The following is a 17,984-nucleotide window of genomic DNA, read 5'->3' as shown; positions in this document are numbered from 1 at the left end:
GGACTAAGGCCCGCCCAGGGGCTTCCCTCCGCCCTTCGCTTGAGAGTTCCTTTTAAATACAGCTCTGGAGCCCGAGCGCGCCTCTTGCGTGCTCGTCCCCACGCCCTCGGGCGGCCGGTCCTTCCTTCTCTGATTGGCCGGGGCCCCTGCTCATCAGCCGTGACGCACTAGGTCTCTTACCGAGGCCCCGCCTTCTTCCGAGAGGCCCGAAAACAATTTTAAGATGGCGGCCGCGGAGGTAGCGCGGAAAACAATGGGGCCGGGGCGGTGGGGACAGGCCGAGGCTTGAGGTGGGCAGCAAGCGCCGGCTGGGGGTCGGGCCGAGCGGGGCAGGAGGAAAACCCGCCGCCGCGCGCGAGCCCGCTCCGCTACCCTCGGGGGCATGGCGCGGCCGTGAGGCGTACAGAGGTAGCCGCGGGGAGCGAAGCCCGCAGTGCCAGCCGGCCCCGAGAGGCCCGGCCCCGGGCCCGGCCCGTGCAGCCCGCGGCCCATGGTGCTGCCCACCTGCCCCATGGCGGAGTTCGCGCTGCCGCGGCACAGCGCGGTCATGGAGCGCCTTCGCCGGCGCATCGAGCTGTGCCGGCGCCACCACAGCACCTGCGAGGCCCGCTACGAGGCCGTGTCGCCCGAGCGCCTGGAGCTGGAGCGCCAGCACACCTTCGCCCTGCATCAGCGCTGCATCCAGGCCAAAGCCAAGCGCGCCGGCAAGCACAGGCAGCCGCCCGCCGCCCCGGCCCCGCCGCCCGCCGCCCCGGCCCCGCCGCCCGCCGCCGCCGCCGCCGCCCCGCGCCTGGACGCCGCTGACGGCCCCGAGCACGGCCGCCCGGCCACGGTGAGTAGGGCGCGGGAAGGCGCTTGTCGGGGCGGCAGCCCCCTCTCCCGAAAACGCTTCCTCTGACGAGGATCGGGCCGCTGGGAGACTTCCCCAGGCATCCGCGACTCCTGGATCTGGCTGGAGGGAGGGGAACATGGCAGGGAGCTGAGAGGTTGTCATCTTCGGGAAGTAGCACGGTGGCGTTACTTTGGGAAAACAGCATCGTGAGGGCCTTGCAGGAGGCCCGACCTGGGAAGGCTGGCGAACGCTAACCGGAGGGTTTTTCTTCCAGACTTGATTTCAGGATGTTGAGATCTTTATTCGAAATAGACTAGCATTCGAGTTGCCTGTGATGGAGGGAGTTCCTGCACCGTAGGCCTGGCCTCATTTATTCTGCAAATGTTTATTGGGTCCTTGCCCTTTACAAGATCCTGTGCTGTAAGCAGGGTCAGGGCTTTCTTACGGAAATAAGTCGGCCTTCGGTTGACCAACTCAAACTTCTCTGAATGGAAAATCAAGAAATCTGTGGAAAACTTAGTAAAACGTTCAGTGAGTTGCATATAAGTATTCCTTGTTTAGGTAGCCTGAACTTTGTGAACTTGAGATTCCTGCAATATTATTGACAATTCTAGTTTTAATTTATCAGGCCTGTTTAAAATCTCTAATGATGTTAGATTGTTGGTCAATTATTACTCCCTTTGGGCTCTCAGTAAATGTTCCTGAAATTTGTTGGTTAGAGGTTTTTCTCCCTGAAACAGATTCACAAAAGAGACAAGATTTTTCAACGGTTGTCTTGGGGATTTTAGTTTAAAACAAATGTTAAAATCTAATTTGTTCTGTGTATTTTAAAATTCATATCTTTATTATCTCTCACCTGGGCTATTGCAGTGCCCGTCCCTAGCTAACTAACGAGTCTTTAGGCATCTAGTTTCTTTCTCTCTTCCTCTCGAAATGCTAGAAATCCTTCTATTGCTTGAAGGGATGAAGTTCAGAGTCTTTGGTTTGGCAATTGGGACCAGTCCTAACCTATCTTTTAATGTCTCTCACAGGTCCTCTGCTCTGGTTGAATTATATTTCTCATTCTCTTCCCCACTAGCCTTGATTGCTGGGCTAGAAGGGAAAAAACCACTCAGATTTCCTTGCTTATTGTATCAACTGGTCAAGGCTTCTCATCTTCGCTTTTGTCATCTGTAAACTAGGGGCATGTTGGGCTTATTATCTCCCAGTGTTCTTTCCCCGCCCTCCTCTCACTCTGTTGCCCAGGTTGGAGTGCAGAGGCACAGTCCTGTCTCACTGCAGCCTCAACCTCCCTGGCTCAAGACTCCTCAATCCTTCCGCCTCAGCCTCCTGAGTAACTGGGACCACAGTTGCACACCACCACGCCTGGCTAAATAAAAAAAGTTTTTTTTCTGTTAGATATGGGGGTCTCATTATATTGCCTAGGCTGGTCTTGAACTCCTGGGCTCAAGTGATCCTTTCTTCCAGCTTGGCCTCTCAAAGTACTGAGGTTATAGGCATGAGCCACCTCACCCTGCCACCCCCAGGGTTCTTTTAAAAATAAAAAGAAAGGAGTGTGGACTTGAAAATACAGTATTTCATAAATTTAAAGACTGCCTGTGGGACCCTCCTTCATGCCTTTCAGAATCCTGCCACCCTGCCAGTCCCAGCTTATCTCTTTCTTCTGCCTTAAAGCTAGTTCCTGACCACCCTAACTCACAGCAGTAAGAATCTCCTTTGTCAAAACATTTAGGAAACATATTGTCTATGCTATTTATTTTATTTATGTATTTATTTATTTTGAGACGGCGTCTTGCCCTGTCGCCCAGGCTGGAGTGCAATGGCGCGATCTTGGCTCACTGCAACCTCCGCCTCCCGGGTTCAAGCGATTCTCCTGCCTCAGCCTCCCTACTAGCTGGGACTACAGGTGCTGGCCACCACGCCCAGCTAATAATTTTTATATTTTTAGTAGAGATGGGGTTTCACCATGTTGGCCAGGCTGGTCTCAAACCCCTGACCTCAGATAATCCACCCGCCTCAGCCTCCCAAAGTGCTGGGATTACAGGCGTGAGCCACCGCGCCTGATATATTTATGTTTTTTGAGACGGAGTCTTGCCTTGTCGCCCAGGCTGGAGTGCAGTGGTGATCTCTGCTCACTGCAGCCTCTGCCTCAGCAATTCTCCTGCCTCAGCTTCCTGAGTAGCTGGGATTACAGGCACACACCACCACACTCGGCTAATTTTTGTATTTTTAGTAGAGACGGGGTTTCTCTGTGTTGGCCAGGCTGGTCTCGAACCCCTGACCTTGTGATCCACCCACCTTGGCCTCCGAAAGTGCTGGGATTACAGGTGTGAGCCACTGTGCCCAGCCTGTGCTATTTATTTTTAGCACATGGTCACTTATTACTTTAGGTCGAATCTTTCCAACTAGACTGTCAGCTCTTGGAGGCAGGGAGGGCTTGGGCTTACAGTTGGGTAGTGCACATCTTAGGTGTATCTTAAGTGCCTGTTTGTTGAGTTATTGATATAAACTTGGTAGTGCTTTACTCAGTAATCTCTCCTCCTATACACTGACCTCAAGCAAGATGATGTAACTTCATGAGCCTCCTTTCATGGCTCAAGAGTAACAACTCTTGTAAGGCCTTTTTTTTTTTTTTTAAAGGAGTCTTGCTTTGTCACTACACTGGAGTGCAGTGGCGCCATCTCAGCTCACTGCAACCTCCCAGGTTCAAGCAGTTCCCCTGCCTCAGCCCCCCAAGTAGCTGGGATTACAGACATGAGCCACCACGCTCGGCCTGTGTTAGGAAGGACTTTTAAGAGTAGTTTGTGGTCATTGCAATTGAAGGAAATAATGAAAGCTCATAAAAATCATAGTTTTATACACAAATAGTTGCCTTGAACCCTCCTTAGAAAGTATATTAGTGGGGGCTGGGCGCAGTGGTTCACTCCTGTAAATCCCAGCACTTTGGGAGGCAGAGGCGGGCGGATCACCTGAGGTCAGGAGTTCAAGACCAGCCTGGCCAACATGGTGAAACCCCGTCTCTACTAAAAATACAAAAATTAGCTGGGCATGTGATGTGCGCCTGTGGTCCCAGCTACACAGGAGGCTGAGGGAGGAGAATCACTTGAACCTGGGAGATGGAGGTTACAGTGAGCTGAGATCGTGCCACTGCACTCCAGCCTGGGCAACAGAGGAAGACTCTCAAATAAAAATAAAAAATTAAAATTAAAATTAAAAAAAAACATATATTAGTAATGATTCAATTTTGGTTTAAAGTTATTCTAAGAATTTAGACCCTGTTTGATTTTTTTTTCAGTCCTGAGTCAGTGGAGGAAACTGGGCATGCTGTTTGAAGAGAAATTAATTCTGAGTGTGTTAGAATTTGAATCTAATTTGTCAGTCATTCCTTTTAATGTCAGAGCTTAATCAGATGTGCCATGTTAAGGTGATGTCTTTTTATCACATTAAACCTTGATCTATGGATTTCTTGAGTTTAAACTCTACAGTTGGATGTGCTTTTCTGTGTCTCTGCTAGGAAGAGGGACCCTTTCCACTTGGACTCCGAGTTACTCTAGCTGATCTCTTTGGTCTTGGAATGGGGTCATAGGAGTAGAAGATGAGTGTCATTAAGAAAACAGTGGCTTCTTCAATTCGGGGGGAAGAGAGCCTTTGAGTGTGTAGGATTTTGGCTTGGAGAAAACAGCTTTGCCCACACAGATGGAAAGAAGGTACCTCTTAGTCATTGTTATTTTTGACAACTCCATGTATTTGATCTCATTAATATTTCTTACATAAGGAATATTATAAGTTCTTAATTTTTTTCCAAGTGAACTGTATACTTTTTGGCAGTCATTTCAAAGTTACTTCACCAGCAGCCCATTTGTACAACTGAGAAGAGATCAGATTTACTGCTAGAGTTTACTTCACTTCAGGTTATTGTTTTCTCAGGATATCCCACCACAGCAAATTCTTAGCTACTATCAGCTTAGTCTGTTAGAGATGAATCAGAAACACTGTTTCAGGCTTTTTCTCTATTCTAATTTTCTTTTTTTCTTTTTCTTTTTCTTTTTTTTTGAGATGGAGTCTTGCTCTGTCACCCAGGCTGGAGTGCAGTGGCGTGATCTCAGCTCACTGCAAGCTCCGCCTTCCGGGTTCACGCCATTCTCCTGCCTCAGCCTCCCGAGTAGCTGGGACTACAGGTGCTTGCCACCACACCCGGCTAATTTTTTGTATGTTTTTAGTAAAGACGGGGTTTCACCATGTTAGCCAGGATGGTCTCCATCTCCTGACCTGGTGATCTGCCCGCCTCGGCCTCCCAAAGTGCTGGGATTACAGGCGTGAGCCACCATGCCTGGCTTCTAATTTTCAAGGAATGAGTCTATTAGGTTTTCATTTTTTTTCCCTTTTTCTTGAAACAGGGTCTGGCTCTGTCACCCAGTGGCGCCATAGTGGGGCACTGCAGCCTTGAACTCCTGGGCTCCAGGGGTCCTCCCACCTCAGCCTCCTGAGTAGCTGGGACTACAGGTGTGCACCACCACGCCCGGCTAGGTTTTAAAGTTTTGTGTAGAGATGGGTGTGAGCCACCTTGCCTGGCCGGAAGTTGCTTTTCTTACTTAGTTTTAGGTGTGTGAAGTTTGTCTCTTTTTTAACCTTTTATTTGTAAATAATGTCAAACTTAGAGAAGAGCTCTAAGCTTGGTACAAAGAACATCTGGATACGCACTACCTAGATTTACCTGTTGTCACTGTTGTGCCCCATTTGCCTTATCATTTGCACGTTCTCTCTCTCCCACTCTCTGCCTCTTTCTCTCTCTCAAACTTTTATTCTCTGAACCATCTGAGAGTGTGCTGCACACCTCATAGCTCTCTGCTCCCAAACACCCCATGTGTACCTTTTAAGAGTTAAGAAAGCTGTTAATTTTGTGGACCAAAAGCATGCAAGAATTACAAAATAACAAATTATTTCCAGGAAGTAGATATTTCTGAATATAAAACAGATACTGTACTGTAATCATATGGGGTAGGTTTTTTTTTTTTTTTTTTTTTGAGACGGAGTCTTGCTCTGTCGCCCAGGCTGGAGTGCAGTGGCCGGATCTCAGCTCACTGCAAGCTCCGCCTCCCGGGTTCACGCCATTCTCCTGCCTCAGCCTCTGGAGTAGCTGGGACTACAGGCGCCCGCCACCTCGCCCGGCTAGTTTTTTGTATTTTTAGTAGAGACGGGGGTTTCACCATGTTAGCCAGGATGGTCTTAATCTCCTGACCTTGTGATCCGCCCGTCTCGGCCTCCCAAAGTGCTGGGATTACAGGCTTGAGCCACCGCGCCCGGCCTGGGGTAGGTTTTTTTTGTTTTTTTTTTTTTGAGACGGAGTCTCGTGCTGTCGCCCAGGCTGGAGTGCAGTGGCGTGATCTCGGCTCACTGCAACCTCCGCCTCCAGGGTTCACGCCATTCTCCTGCCTCAGCCTCCCAAGTAGCTGGGACTACAGGCGCCCGCCGCCGCGCCCAGCTAATTTTTTGCATTTTTAGTAGAGATGGGGTTTCACCGGGTTAACCAGGATGGTCTCAATCTCCTGACCTCGTGATCCGCCCACCTCGGCCTCCCAAAGTGCTGGGATGACAGGCGTGAGCCACCGTGCCCGGCCCGGGTAGTTTTTGTTAAAAAGTTCATCAGTGTGGCTTTAGGATCTCATTTCTTCCTGTAATGCCTGAGACCTTGTCTAGAACGCTCTTTCCTTTTTTGTCTTCCGTATCTCCCTTCCCAACTGAGTCTTTCCCTTCAGCTTGAAATTATGAACAAATATTCTCCACACTGACAAGTCCTGTGTTTTCTCACTGTCGAAATAGTTCCATATTCTTCCTTCCCTTTGCCCTTCCCACTTGAACTTCTCATTTACTCATTGGCCCATGGTAATATGCCTTCCACCTCTTCTATTCCTCTGAAGTTGCCTCCATGAAGGACACCAAGGATGGATTTGCCAAATTCATTGGCATCTTTTTTTTTTTTTTTTGAGACAGGGTCTCACTCTGTTGCCTAGGCTGGAGTGCAGTGGCACCATTATGGCTTATTACAGACTCAACCTCCCAGGCTCAAGTGATCCTCCCACCACAGCCTCCTGAGTAGCTACAGGCATGAGCCACCACACCCAGCCTCATTGGTATCTTAGTCATCATTCTTCATGACTTCTTCCTTTTCTTAGCTTCTCTCTTCTGATTTCCTTTTCAGCTTTCTGACTTTTTTTCTCTGTCTCCTTCCTATTTTCGCTTATTAATTCATACAGCAAATACGTGAGTGCCTGCTGTAGGCCAGAGTGCAATCAGCCCTCCATATCTGTGCATTCTGCATCTGCGGATTCAACCAATTGTAGATAGAAAATATTTTTTAGGAAAAAACAGTTAAAAAATAACAATACAACAATTAACACAAATTTTAAAATGCAGCTGGGCATGTTGGCTTATGCCTGTAATCTCAGAACTTTTGGGAGGCTGCAGTGGAAGGGTAGCTTGAACTCAGGAGTTTTAGGCCAGCCTGAGCAATATAACAAGACTTCATCTCTAGAAGAGAAGAGAAGAGAATGGATAAAAATAAAAATATAGCTGGGTATGGTGGCTCACACCTGTAATTCCAGCACTTGGGGAGGCCAAAGCTGGTGGATTTCTTGAGCCCAGGAATTCGAGACCAGCCTGAGCAGCCTAGTGAGATGTCATCTCTATAAAGGTGCAGTAGCATGCACCTATGTTCTCAGCTCCTTGGGAGACCGAGATAGTAGGATCGTGTGGGACTGGGAGGTAAAGGCTGCAGCGAGCTATGTTTGTACCACTGCACTTTAGCCCCTGGGTGACATCAAGACCCTGCCTCAAAAATAAATTAAAAAATAAAAATATGACAACATTTACATAGCATTTCTGTCATACGAAGTATTATAAGTAATCTAGAGGTGATTTAAAGTATACAGGAGGATGTGTATATATTATTTGCAAATACTAGGCCATTTTATATAAGGGACTTGAGCATCCTTGGATTTTGGTATCCTGGCGGAGCTGGGCAAGGGTCTTAGAACCAATTCCCCATGGATACCAAGGGAAATACTGTATACAGTAGTGAATAGAACAAATTAAAATTCTTCTCTCATGGGGAAAGAGGAGATCAATAATTTTAAGTTAATTTTGTTATAATAAATGCTAAGCAAAAATTAAAGGCAGAGTAATGTGATACTAAATGACAGTAGTAGCTTAAGATGTCTTGATTTGAGCTTGATAATTGAGAGGCTGTCAGTCAGCTGAAAGTCTTAGAACATTCCAGTTAGAGAGAACCACCAGTACAAAGTGTCTGGGGCGGGACCCTTCTGCGCTGGCGTGAAGAACAGAAAGCAGGCCAGTGTGTCTGGAGTAGCGTGGCACGGAGGGCCAGATCAAGTGTGGTGGGAAGCAGTAGCAGGATGGGGAGCAGAAACATGATGTGATCCAACTTAGGTTTTTTTTTTCCTTTTTTGAGGCAGAGTCTCGCTCTGCTGCCCAGGCTGGAGTGCAGTGGCACCATCTCAGCTCACTGCAAGCTCTGCCTCCCGGGTTCACGCCATTCTCCTGCCTCAGCCTCCCAAGTAGCTGGGACTACAGGTGCCCGCCACCACGCCCAGCTAATTTTTTTGTATTTTTTTTTTTTTTTTAGGAGAGACAGGTTTCATGTGTTAGCCAGGATGGTCTCCATCTCCTGACCTCGTGACCCACCCACCTTAGTCTCCCAAAGTGCTGGGATTACAGGCGTGAGCCACTGTTCCCGGCCGATCCAACTTAGGTTTTTAAAGATTGTTCTGGTGCTAGGTGAAGGATGCCTGGGATTGGTATGGACAGGAGTGGATGCATATAAAGCTTTTGCAGCTCTCTAGATGCCAGGGCTGGGGCGGGTGGTAGGCAGCAGTGGAGCTGGAGAAGAGGAGATGGGTTTTGGACAGTTTCTGAGGGCAGAGGTGGCAGGACTGGGTTGCTGGACTAGATGGCTTTGTTTTGGGGGCAAGAGTGGGGAGTATTCAAGAGAAATTCCTAGTTTTATGGCTTGAGAAACTTTCTTTGTGCTTTAAAAATATTGGTGTTCCCGGCCGGGCGCGGTGGCTCAAGCCTGTAATCCCAGCACTTTGGGAGGCCGAGACGGGCGGATCACGAGGTCAGGAGATCGAGACCATCCTGGCTAACACGGTGAAACCCCGTCTCTACTAAAAAATACAAAAAACTAGCCGGGCGCGGTGGCGGGCGCCTGTAGTCCCAGCTACTTGGGAGGCGGAGGCAGGAGAATGGCGTGAATCCGGGAGGCGGAGCTTGCAGTGAGCTGAGATCCGGCCACTGCACTCCAGCCTGGGCGGCAGAGCGAGACTCCGTCTCAAAAAAAAATAAAAAATAAAATAAAAAATAAAAAAATAAAAATATTGGTGTTCCCTAGGCAACTATATCCCTGACCATTTTCACTCTTTTTTCCCTGAGTAATGTTATTGATTTTTTCATAGCTTCATTTGTCACCTGTAATAAGATTCTCCAAATCCCCAGTCCAGATCTGTCTTCCAGATTTCAAATCCACATTTCCAGCTGTCTACTGGACATTTTCATCTTTCCAGGATATATTGCCCACATATCCAAAATGGACTTTCCCTTTTTCCTACCAAATCATATGCTCCTTCTAAGTATTTTCCCTAACCCAGTCATCCAAAGTAAAAACCTGAGAATTTTCCACTCTTTTTCCACAATTCCCAGCGTTTAGTTGGTGGTTCTTTCAACCAGCGTTGAAGTCCTGCTGGAGCCAGGAATCGTGGTAGATGCTGAACCTGTACTGCGGAGCCTAAGTAGGAGCAGATGATACATAGGTCATTGCAAAGCCAAGTTCAGGGCTAAAGCCTGTGAGAATATTGAGGAAGGGGGATGCCTTTTTGTTGAAGTTTGGAAGGCTTTAAAGAACTGACTCTGGGCCGGTTGTGGTGGCTCACGCCGGTATTCCCAGCACTTTGAGAGGCTGAGGTGGGCGGATCACTTGAGGTCAGGAGTTCAAGACCAGCCTGGCCAAAATGGTGAAACTCGTCTCTACTAAAACATACAAAAATTAGCTCGGCGCGGTAGCATACACCTGTAATCCCAGTTACTTGGGAGGCGGAGTTAGGAGAATAACTTGAACCCAGGAGGTGGAGGTTGTAGTGAGCTGAGATTGTGACATTGTACTACAGCCTGGGTGGCAGAGCGAGACTGTGTCTCAAAAAAAGAAAAAGAGACAGAACTTACTTTTAAGATGGATCTTAAGCTTTAGCCAGATGCTTTCCCCAAAGGTGTTCCATGGAACACTAATTTCATGGGCTATTGAAAGTTACAGTGGAATACATTTGAGGAACACTGGCCTAAACAGTTCTTTTTTCCCCCTGAGCATTTGTACATGTTGGCTAAACAAATTTATTTTATTTTATTTATTTATTTTATTGATTTATTCTTTGAGACGGAGTCTCCCTCTGTCACCAGACTGGAGTGCAGTGGAGTGATCTCAGCTCACTGCAGCCTCCACCTCCTGGGATCAAGCAATTCTCCCACCTCAGCCTCCCAAGAATCTGGGACTACAGGCATGCACCACCACGTCTGGCTAAGTTTTTGTATTTTTAGTAGAGACTGGGTTTCACCATGTTTGCCAGATTGGTCTCCAACTCCTGACCTCAGGTGATCCACCCTCCTCAGCCTCCCAAAGTGCCGGGATTACAGGTGTGAGCCACCGCACCTGGCCAACAAATTTAATTTGCTTTATTAAGAACATTTTTGGCCAGGCGTGGTGGCTCAAGCCTGTAATCCTAGCACTTTGGGAGGCCAAGGCGGGTGGATCACCTGAAGTCAGGAGTTCAAGACCAGTCTGGCCAACATGGCGAAACCTCGTCTCTACTAAAAATACAAAAATTAGCTGGGTGTGGTGGTGCGTGCTTGTAATCCCAGCTACTTGGGAGGCTGAGGCAGGGGAATCCCTAGAACCTAGGCACCGGAGGTTGCAGTGAGCCGAGATCCTGTGTCCAGCCCAGGCGACAGTGAGATTTCATCTCAAAAAAAAAAAATTTTTTTTGCCACATTCAGTGTCTCACACCTTGTAATCCCAGCATTTTGGGAGGCTGAGGTGGGTGGATCATTTGAGATCAAGAGTTCGAGACCGGTCTGGCCAACATGGTGAAACCCTGTCGCTACTAAAAAAATTAAAAATTAGCTGGGTGTTATGGCACACACCTCTAATCCCAGCTACTTGGGAGGCTGAGGCAGGAGAATCACTTGAACCCAGAAGGCAGAGGTTGCAGTGAGCTGAACTCGTGTCCCTGCACTCCAGCCCAGGTGATAGAGAAAGATTCCATTTGTAAAAGAAAGAACATTTCAAATCTTTAATGTGTGGCTATGCATGAAGACATGAGCTCTTATCAAGAAGCATTCAGTAGGACTTTGATTTCCTTTAGGGCACTAAGCAAAAGCACTAAATTATGATAGTGAGTAGTTCTTTGAATTTGGGACTTAAAGGCTGAAAGGTGAGTTAGGTCATGAAAAGCCTTATAGTTGAGACGGGGTGTTTGGACAAAATAATTTTGAAATACTGTGAACTCCTTGACGCTTTTTTTTTTTTTTTTTTTGAGACGGAGTTTCGCTCTTGTTGCCCAGGCTGGAGTGCAATGGCGCCATCTTGGCTCACAGCAACCTCTGCCTCCCGGGTTCAAGTGATTGTCCTGCCTCAGCCTCCCGAGTAGCTGGGATTACAGGCATGAGCCACCACGCCCAGCTAATTTTGTATTTTTAGTAGAGACGGGGTTTTTCCATGTTGGTCAGCCTGGTCTTGAACTCCCGACCTCAGGTGATCCGCCCGCCTGGCCTCCCAAAGTGCTGGGATTACAGGCATGAGCCACCACGCCCAACCCCCCTCACACTTTTGTTGTTGTTGTTGTTGTTGTTGTTGTTGTTGTTTTTAAGACAGAGTCTTGCTCTGTCACCCAGGCTGGAGGGCAGTGGTGTGATCTCAGCTCACTGCAAGTTCCACTTCCCGGGTTCACGCCATTCTCCTGCCTCAGCCTCCCGAGTAGCTGGGACTACAGGTGCCTGCCACCACGCCTGGCTAATTTTTTTTTTTTTTTTTTGTATTTTTGGTAGAGACGGGGTTTCACCTTGTTAGCCAGGATGGCCTCAATCTCCTGACCTTATGATCTGCCTGCCTCAGCCTCCCAAAGTGCTGGGATTACAGGCGTGAGCCACCACGCCCGGCCTCCGCTCACACATTTTTAAGTTGACACCTAGCACTTTTCATCTTAAGTTTTTAAGCTTATGAAAAGTTATAATGCATTTTTTTGTTTATCAATTATAAACTAAGTTACCATAATTCAGTTTTATTAAATTAAATGTATGAAATAATACATTTAGGTAACACAGCCTTATAAATGCTACATATACTTAATTTGAATCAACTATTTTAAAAGAAGAAAGGGTCAAAAAAGTGCTGCTTATAGTTACAGGGCATATAACTTCCAGAGAATTATAAATATTAACATTTAAAAATAAAATGGTTACATCAGTTTTTAAAATGTAGCCAGTGGAATCTGAATATCTTAGCGATATGCTATCTTTCATCAACTGTTTAAAGAATGCTTTAACAGAAATTTTAAATTCCTTTTTCTCCTGGAACTTGCATTCTTTTTACACTTAGCCCACATAATATGTTTTATTTTAACATAATATATGTTTGGAAGCCTTTTATTTATCATTCTAGCACATTTCTTTGTAACAAAAATAGGTATAAAAAATTAAAATAAAAATTTTTTTTTTCTTCACAATGGAGTCTTGCTCTGTTGCCCAGGCTGGAGTGCAGTGGCATGATCTTGGCTCACCGCAACCTCCACTCCCCCGGGTTTAAGCAGTTCTCCTGCCTCAGCCTCCGGAGTAATGGGATTACAGGCACCTGCCACCACGCCTGGCTAATTTTTGTATTTTTAGTAGAGATGGGGTTTCACAATGTTGGCCAGGCTGGTCTTGAACTCGACCTCACGATCCACCTGCCTGGGCCTCCTAAAGTGCTGAGATCATAGGTGTGAGCTGCCACACCCAGCCAAAATAAAAATTGTAAATTAATTTACTTTCACCATTAAGCTGGATCCTTTGCAGGTTTTTTTTTTTTTTTTTTTTTTTTTTGGAGACGGAGTCTCACTCTGTCTCCAGACTGGAGTGTGGTGGCACGATCTTGGCTCACTGCAACCTCCGCCTCCCGGGTTCAAGCAGTTCTGCTGCAGCCTCCCAAGTAGCTACCATGCCCAGCTAATTTTTGTATTTTTAGTCGAGATGGGATTTCACCATATTGCCTAAGCTGGTCTCGAACTCTTGACCTCAGGTAAACCACCACACCCAGCTGCTTTTGCTCTTTTTAAAGTTGATTCATGCAAAATAATATATGTAGCATTTATAAGATTCTGGTACATCTATTTCTTATTTCAACCAGTTGAGTTATAGTAGTTTAGTACAAAACAATACATGAATTATAAATTTTTATAAGTAATTATTATGCAAAAAAGTACAAGTTTATTAGAAACGCCCTCCTTAATGAGATAGACAGGGCTCCCTTACCTGCCTTGATTTATTCATGTCATTATGGAGGAATATTACTTGTAGCCAAAGTAAGAGTTCTCAGTTCAGTTCTTGTTTTTGTTTTTGTAAATTTAAGTCCCAAAAATTCTTGCTCACATAAATAAACTATAAAGGAAAGTAATAATGGCTGGGCGTGGTGGCTTGCACCTGTAATCCCAGCACTTTGGGAGGCTGAGGCGGGCGGATCACCTGAGGTCGGTAGTTTAAGACCAGCCTAGCCAACATGGCAAAACCCCCCATCTCTACTAAAAATATAAAAAGTAGCCGGGCGTGGTGGCATGTGCCTTTAATCCCAGTACTCAGGAGGCTGAGGCAGGAGAATCACTTGAACTGGGGAGGCAGAGGTTGCGATGAGCTGAGATAGCACCATTCCATTCCAACCTGGGCAACAGAGCAAAACTCTGCCTCAACAAAAAAAACGGTTAGGCACGGTGGCTCACACCTGTAATCCCAGCACTCTGGGAGGCTGAGGCGGGTGCAGATCACCTGAGGTCAGGAGTTGGAGACCTGTCTGGCCAACATGGCAAAACCCCGTCACTGCTAAAAATGCAAAAATTAGCCGGGCATGGTGGCTGTCACCTGTAATCCCAGCAACTTGGGAGGCTGAGGCAGGAGAATCACTTGAACCCAGGAGGCAGAGGTTGCAGTGAGCGGAGATCATGCCACTGCACTCCAGCCTAGGGACAGAGCGAGGCTCAGTCTCAAAAAAAAAAAAAAAAGAGTGGAGGGGGATGAATAAGGTTAGTCAAAGGAATGTTTTGTTTTTTTGAGACGGAGTTTCGCTCTTGTTGCCCAGGCTGGAGTACAATGGCGCGATCTTGGCTCACTGCAACCTCTGCCTCCCGGGGTTCAAGCAATTCTCCTGCCTCGGCCTCCCAAGTAGCTGGGATTACAGGCATACGCCACCACGCCCGGCTAATTTTGTGTTTTTAGTAGAGACAGGGTTTCTCCATATTGGTCATGCTGCTCTCAAACTCCCGACCTCAGGTGATTCGTCCACCTCAGCCTCCCAAAGTGCTGGGATTATAGGTGTGAGCCAGCATGCCTAGCCAGCAATGTTACGCAATATTTTGAAGCCTGAATTGTGTGCCAAAAAATCAGTTACATATCATCAAAAATTAACTTATCAGTTGACAGCTTGGTTAGTCTTTTAATTTCGTTGAAAACTAAGAATTAGAAACCATGCGACTTGCAAAAGGATTTATCTAGTCATTAGTCTTCACTCTCAGTGAGAAATATAACAAAAAGGCTTTAGCAAGTCTTGTAAATTGGTTATTGATTATGCATGTTGTTCTTTCGGTTAGAGGTACCTTGTTTCTTTCTTTCTTTGTCATTTCCCAGTCCCCGACCCCTGAAACAGAGTCTCAGGCTGGGTTTATTTTTTATTTTTTGTAGAGAGTAAGTCTTGCTCTGTCTCCCCTCCTGGAGTGCAGTGGCTATTAGGTGCTATCATGGTGCACTACAGCCTTCAACTCCTGGGCTTAGCTCCCTAGTAACTGGGACTACAGATGTGTGCCAATGCACCTGACTTTCACACTTTTAATTAGTGTGTTTTTGCTGTTCTATATTAGACTATGAGCAACTTAAGAGCAAGACCAAGAGTTTGGCATTATACCTGCTGTATTTGGCAGTCATCAAGCATCTGTTGAACGGTATTATAGAAGGAGCTCTGAAGTGAGAGTCAGAAGCTGTATGATTTTGGGCTAGAACCAGTTTGGAAGTGGAGTTGGTAGAGATAAGGCAGTAGGCCCTGATTTGCACACCCATGTTTAGGGCATCATTGATCACACTAGGAGGGAGCAACCTAAATGTCCATCACAGATGAATGGATAAAGAAAACGTGGCATATCCATACAACAGAATATTATTCAGCCTTAAGAATGAAGGAAATATTGTCATATGCCAAAACATGATCTTTGAAGACATTATGCTAAGTGAAATAAGACAGTCACAAAAAATAAATATTGCATGATTCTACTTTATTTGAGATGTCTAAAATAATCAAACTCATAGAAACAAAGTAGAATGGTAGTTGTCATGGGCTGGGGGAAGAGAGAGGGGAGATTTTCATGGGTATAACTAGATGAGTAAGTTCTAGTTATGCAACAATGTGCATTTGGTTAACACTATCATATACTTTAGTTATTTATTTTTTTTGAGGTGGAGCCTCACTCTGTCGCCCAGGCTGGAGTGCAGTGGTGAGATCTCAGCTCACTGTAGCCTCCACCTCTTGGGTTCAAGCGATCCTTCTACCTCAGCCTCCTGAGTAGCTGGGACTACAGGTGCCCGCCACCAAGCCTGGCTAACTTTTGTATTTTTAGTAGAGACGGGATTTTGCCATGTTGGCCAGGCTGGTCTCGAACTCCTGACCTCAAGTGATCCACCCACCTCGGCCTCTCAAAGTGCTGGGATTACAGCCACGAGCCACTGCACCCAGCCGACTACTGTATAGTTTAAAAAGTTAAGATGGTAAATTTTATATTCTGTGCCTTTGACCACAGTTTTTGAAAAATGAGATAGAAACTGATTTTATAGACCACATGCCCTAAAAATGTTCTAAGAGTTGTTTAATAAAGGCATATCAATAAAATTTAAGGACCAGTATAAGTGGTCCAACATCTGAATAATAAGAATTACAGGAAGAGAGAAAACAAGGTGGGAAGTGACTTGTAAAATAGTTGATAACTGAAGCACATGAGCCAACAGATTAAAACTGTATACTTGTGCCTAGCACTAGGGAAGAAAATAGACCTGCACCAGGCATGAAATTTCCGAACACTGAGTTTATAGAAAAGATTTACAGGCTTCTGGATAGTATCAAGAATCAGAATGTCTTTAGACTTCATGGCAGCAGCATAGGAAGCAAAAAGAGAATTAGAACAATGTCTTCAAAATTCTGAAGGAAAGTGATTACTAACCTAGACTCCTATACCCAGCCAAATGATACAACAAGAATAAGTGTAGAAAAGGGTGTTTTTTTGTTTTTTTGAGATGGAGTCTCACTGTCGCCCGGGCTGGAGTGCAGTGGCATAATCTTGACTAACTGCGACCTCCACCTCTTGGGTTTGAGCAATTCCCCTGCCTATGACTCCTGAGTAGCTGGGATTACAGGTGCCTGCCACCACGCCTGGCTGATTGTTGTTGTTGTTGTTGTTGTTGTTTGAGATGGATTTTTGCTCTTGTTGCCCAGGCTGGAGTGCAGTGGCGTGATCTCGGTTCACTGCACCCTCCGCCTCCGGGTTCAAGCGATTCTCCTGCCTCAGCCTCCCGAGTAGCTGGGATTACAGGCATGTGCCACCACGCCCGGCTAATTTTGTGTTTTTAATAGAGACGGGATTTCTCCGTGTTGGTCAGGCTGGTCTTGAACTCCCGACCTAAAGTGATCCGCCTGCCTCGGCCTCCCAAAGTACTGGGATTACAGACGTGAGCCACCACACCCGGCCAATTTTTGTATTTTTAGTAGAGAAGGGGTTTCACCGTGTTGACCAGGCTGGTCTTGAACTCCTGACATCAAGTGATCGACCCACCTCAGCTTCCCAAAGTGCTGGGATTACGGGCGTGAGCCACTGTGCCTGGCCGAAAAAGGTTTAAAAAATTTAAACGTCACATACTCCTCAAGATGCTACTGGAAGATGTGCTCCACCAAATTGAAAGACTAAATCAAGAAAGAGTAAGACACAGATACAGCAAACAGGAGCCTAACACAGAAGACATGGCCTGGGAGGCCCATGAGGATGGCGAGAAGGATCCTGGGGTGGCAGCTCTGCGCCAGATGTGGAGGGTGACAGAGCCATGCTGCAGCAGTGCGACCCACTGAGAGCTGAAGGCAGGCCAGGGTGAGCTCAGAAGCAGGAAGTACAGGGCAGCCCCCTCCCTCTGACTGTATTTCCACTGTAGGTCCAGTGCCTGGTCCCCACCTTCGCCCTCGCAGGTGCCTGACTGTGCTGAGCCCTGTGTTTCCCAAAACTCCAAGACCTTGCTCACGACTTCCTCAAGAGGGGCCTTGTCAGCTCCCGGAGAAGCGGAAGTCAGATCACAACCTGGAAACTGATCTGCTCGCCTCCTGGAGCCTCCGTCCCACAGGGGCAGTGCTGCTCTCTCCTTGCACTGCCAGTGTGTGCCTGCTGTCCGCTTTAATACTAATCATCTTTGATATTCATTTATATGTAGTTATAATAGTTGCGGAAATAGTGAAATAGTGAATAAAATTACCAAATGATCTTCTGTGCTTGTGGCCATGTGCTCTTATCTCCTGCGGATTCTTGCTCAGACTTCACGTGCTTACTCCGTGAGCCCTTTCCTGAGCACCTTATTTGGAATCATAAGTCCCACCAACTCTCTTTCAGTGGTTTATTTTCTCGGGAGTACGTCTCAGCTAGAATATAGGCTCTAAGAGAGCCTGTGGTTTTGTTTGTTGGTTTTCTCTGCTGTATCCCCAGGGCCCAGAGAATGGCTGGCTCAGTCAGCTCTCAATAGATTTTTTTTTTTTTTTTTTTTTTAAGGCAGGGTCTCTCTGACTCCCAGGCGGGAGTGCAGTGGCCCGATCTAGGCTCACTGCAAC

At 46.7% G+C, this 17,984-nt stretch overlaps 1 protein-coding gene across 1 annotated transcript in view; it reads left to right on the top strand.

The window, feature by feature from the left end:
• The first annotated feature begins 201 nt into the window (after nucleotides 1-201).
• LOC105484000 (mastermind like transcriptional coactivator 1) overlaps nucleotides 202-17,984 on the top strand; it is a 54,352-nt gene continuing 36,569 nt past the window's right edge. The window contains exon 1 of the mRNA XM_011745119.3: nucleotides 202-832. Coding sequence (XP_011743421.2) covers nucleotides 491-832 — 342 coding nt within the window. The 5' untranslated portion in view covers nucleotides 202-490. The remainder of the gene's footprint in view (nucleotides 833-17,984) is intronic.

The sequence above is a fragment of the Macaca nemestrina genome, chromosome 6 (genome assembly GCF_043159975.1).
Source record: "Macaca nemestrina isolate mMacNem1 chromosome 6, mMacNem.hap1, whole genome shotgun sequence".
In the NCBI taxonomy this organism is placed as follows: domain Eukaryota; kingdom Metazoa; phylum Chordata; class Mammalia; order Primates; family Cercopithecidae; genus Macaca; species Macaca nemestrina.
Note: the sequence above shows the minus strand (reverse complement) of the source record. Positions and strands in the feature narration are given on the sequence as shown.